The following is a 2,750-nucleotide window of genomic DNA, read 5'->3' as shown; positions in this document are numbered from 1 at the left end:
AGAATGGAGCTTTCCAGAAGGTGCAGCTGCCAAAAGTGTCTGAGGATGAAGCTCCCAAAAGGGTGCCGAAGAATGGGCAGTGCCCGAGGTGCGACTCCCAGAGGGTGCAGCTCCCAAAAGTTTCTGAGATGAAGCTCCTAAAAGGTGCCCGAGAAGGGTTGTGCCGAGGTGCGATTGCCAGAGGTGCAGCTCCAAAATTCTCAGAGATGAAGCTCCCAAAGGTGCCCGAGATGACAGTGCCCGAGGTGCGACTCCCAGAGGTGGCACTTCCGAAAGTCTCGGAGATGAAGCTCCCAAAGGTGCCCGAGATGGCGGTGCCCGAGGTTCGACTGCCAGAGGTGCAGCTGCCAAAGTCTCAGAGATGAAGCTCCCAAAGGTGCCTGAGATGGTGGTGCCCGAGGTGCGACTGCCAGAGGTGCAGCTGCCAAAGGTGTCAGAGATCCGGCTGCCAGAAATGCAAGTGCCCAAAGGCCCCAGATGTGCAGCTTCTGAAGGCACCTGAGATGAAGCTGCCCAAGGCTCCAGAAGTGCAGCTAAAAGCTGCCAAGGCAGAGAAGGTAGAGGGGGTGGAATTTGGCTTCAAGATGCCCAAGATGACCATGCCCAGATTCGGGAGGGCAGGGTCCCCGTCACGAGGCAAGTCAGGCGAGGCAGGGGCTGAGGTCTCAGGGAAGCTGGTGACACTTCCCTGTCTACAGCCAGAGGTGGACGGCGAGGCTCGTGTGGGTGTCCCCTCTCTCACATTGCCCTCCGTGGAGCTAGACCTGCCAAGAGCACTCAGCTTGGAGGGGCAGGTTCCAGTGGCTGAAGCGGGCAAGGTGGAGCGAGCAGAACGCAAGGTAGCACAGGCAGAGGGCAAGGTGGAATGGGCAGAGGGCAAGGTGGCAGCAGGGGTTGGGGAAGTGGCCTTCCGGATGCCCTCTGTTGAGATCGTCACTCCACAGCTGCCCACAGTGGAAGTCGAGGAAGGGAGGGTAGAGGTGATGGAGATGAAAGTCAAACCCACCTCCAAGTTCTCCCTGTCCAAGTTTGGACTCTCAGGGCCAAAGGTGGCCAAGGCAGAGGCTGAGGGGGCTGGGCGAGCCACCAAGCTGAAGACATCCAAGTTCGCCATCTCACTCCCCAAGGCTCGGGTGGGGACCGAGGTTGAAGCGAAAGGGGTCGGAGAGGCAGGCCTGCTACCCGCTCTCGATCTGTCCATTCCGCAGCTCAGCCTGGATGCCCATCTGCCCACAGGCAAGGCGGAGGCGGCAGGGGCCGATTTCAAGCTCAAGGGTCCCAGGTTCACCCTGCCCAAGTTTGGGGTCAGAGTCCGGGACACTGAGGCTGGAGAACTAGTGCCAGGGGTGTCCGAGTTGGAGGGCAAGGGCTGGGGTTGGGATGGGAGGGTGAAGATGCCCAAACTGAAGATGCCCTCCTTTGGGCTGGCTCGGGGGAAGGAGGTGGAAATCCAGGGTGGGCGTGTTAGCCCGGGAGAAAAGGCAGAATTGATGGTCGGGCAGCTTAAGATCCCTGAGGTGGAACTGGTCACTCTGGGGGCCCAGGAGGAAGTGGGGGCAGAGGGGGCGGTGGCCGTCAGCGGAGCACGGCTATCGGGCCTGCAAGTGTCCACAACCAGGCAGGCAGGCACTGAGGGCCAGGAGGAGGTGCGAAGGATGCCCCTGGGCATCTCTCTGCCTCAGGTGGAGCTGACCAGATTTGGTGAGGCTGGCCTGGGTGCCACCTCGGGGCAGCAGGCTGAGAGTGCAGCCCCTTCAGCAGAGGGCACAGCAGGCTACAGGGTCCAGGTGCCTCAGGTGACCTTGTCTCTGCCTGAAGCCAAGGGAGAGGGTGGGGAGCTGTTGGTGGGAGAGGGCGTCTTCAAGATGCCCACTGTGACCGTGCCCCAGCTTGAGCTGGATGTGGGGCTGAGCCGAGAAGTGCAGGTGGGTGAGGCAGCCACAGATGAGGGTGGGCTGAGGCTGAAGATGCCCACATTGGGGGCCAGAGCTGGGGCTGGGGTCGGGGGACCTGGAGACCAGCCCCCAGGGGCCGAACGATCCTTCCACCTTTCACTGCCCAACCTGGAGCTCTCGCCTCCTGCCATGGGCAGCCATGCTGAGTACCAGGTGGTAGAGGGTGAGGGAGACGATGGACACAAGCTCAAGGTTCGGCTGCCCCGGTTTGGCCTGGTGCGGGCCAAGGAGGGGGGTGAGGAGGGCGAGAAGGCCAAGAGCCCGAAGCTCAGGCTGCCCCGTGTGGGCTTCAGCCAGAGCGAGGCTGTTGCTGGGGAAAGCTCCCCCAGCCCTGAGGAGGACGAGGAGGAGGAGGAGGGCAGCAGGGAAGGGGCTTCTGGTCGCCGTGGCCGCCTACGAGTTCGCTTGCCTCGAGTGGGCCTGGCTACTTCTTCCAAGGCCTCTCGGGGGCAGGAGGGCGAGGCAGCCTCCAAGTCCCCTGGTGGGGAGAAGTCCCCCAAGTTCCGGTTCCCCAGGGTGTCCCTAAGCCCCAAGGCCCGGAGTGGGAGCAGGGACCGCGAAGAGGGTGGATTCCGGGTCCGACTGCCCAGCGTGGGGTTTTCGGAGACAGGGGGCTCCAGGCCCCACCAGGGATGGAGGGCACTCAGACTGGCTGTCATCTGAAGCCCCAGGACAGGAGGGAGACTCCCCTTCTTGTCTTCCCCTCCCCCACCCCTTTGGGGTGTGTGGAGTTAACCAGCACTAACCCTCAGAGGGCCAGGAGCCGCGGAAGCCCTCCTGCCCTGGCTTCATTGG

The 2,750-nt window shown here is 62.7% G+C and overlaps 1 protein-coding gene across 1 annotated transcript in view; it reads left to right on the top strand.

Moving 5' to 3' along the window:
- The window catches only part of LOC102416994 (periaxin-like), a 3,237-nt gene extending 597 nt beyond the window's left edge, over nucleotides 1-2,640 (top strand). The window contains 3 exon segments of the mRNA XM_014462570.2: nucleotides 3-351; nucleotides 354-465; nucleotides 467-2,640. Coding sequence (XP_014318056.2) covers nucleotides 3-351; nucleotides 354-465; nucleotides 467-2,618 — 2,613 coding nt within the window. The 3' untranslated portion in view covers nucleotides 2,619-2,640.
- The last annotated feature ends 110 nt before the right edge of the window (nucleotides 2,641-2,750 follow it).

Source organism: Myotis lucifugus, unplaced genomic scaffold (assembly GCF_000147115.1).
Source record: "Myotis lucifugus unplaced genomic scaffold, Myoluc2.0 scaffold_185, whole genome shotgun sequence".
NCBI classification, from domain to species: Eukaryota; Metazoa; Chordata; class Mammalia; order Chiroptera; family Vespertilionidae; genus Myotis; species Myotis lucifugus.
The sequence above is the reverse complement of the archived record's forward strand: the minus strand, read 5'-3'. Positions and strand labels throughout refer to the sequence as shown.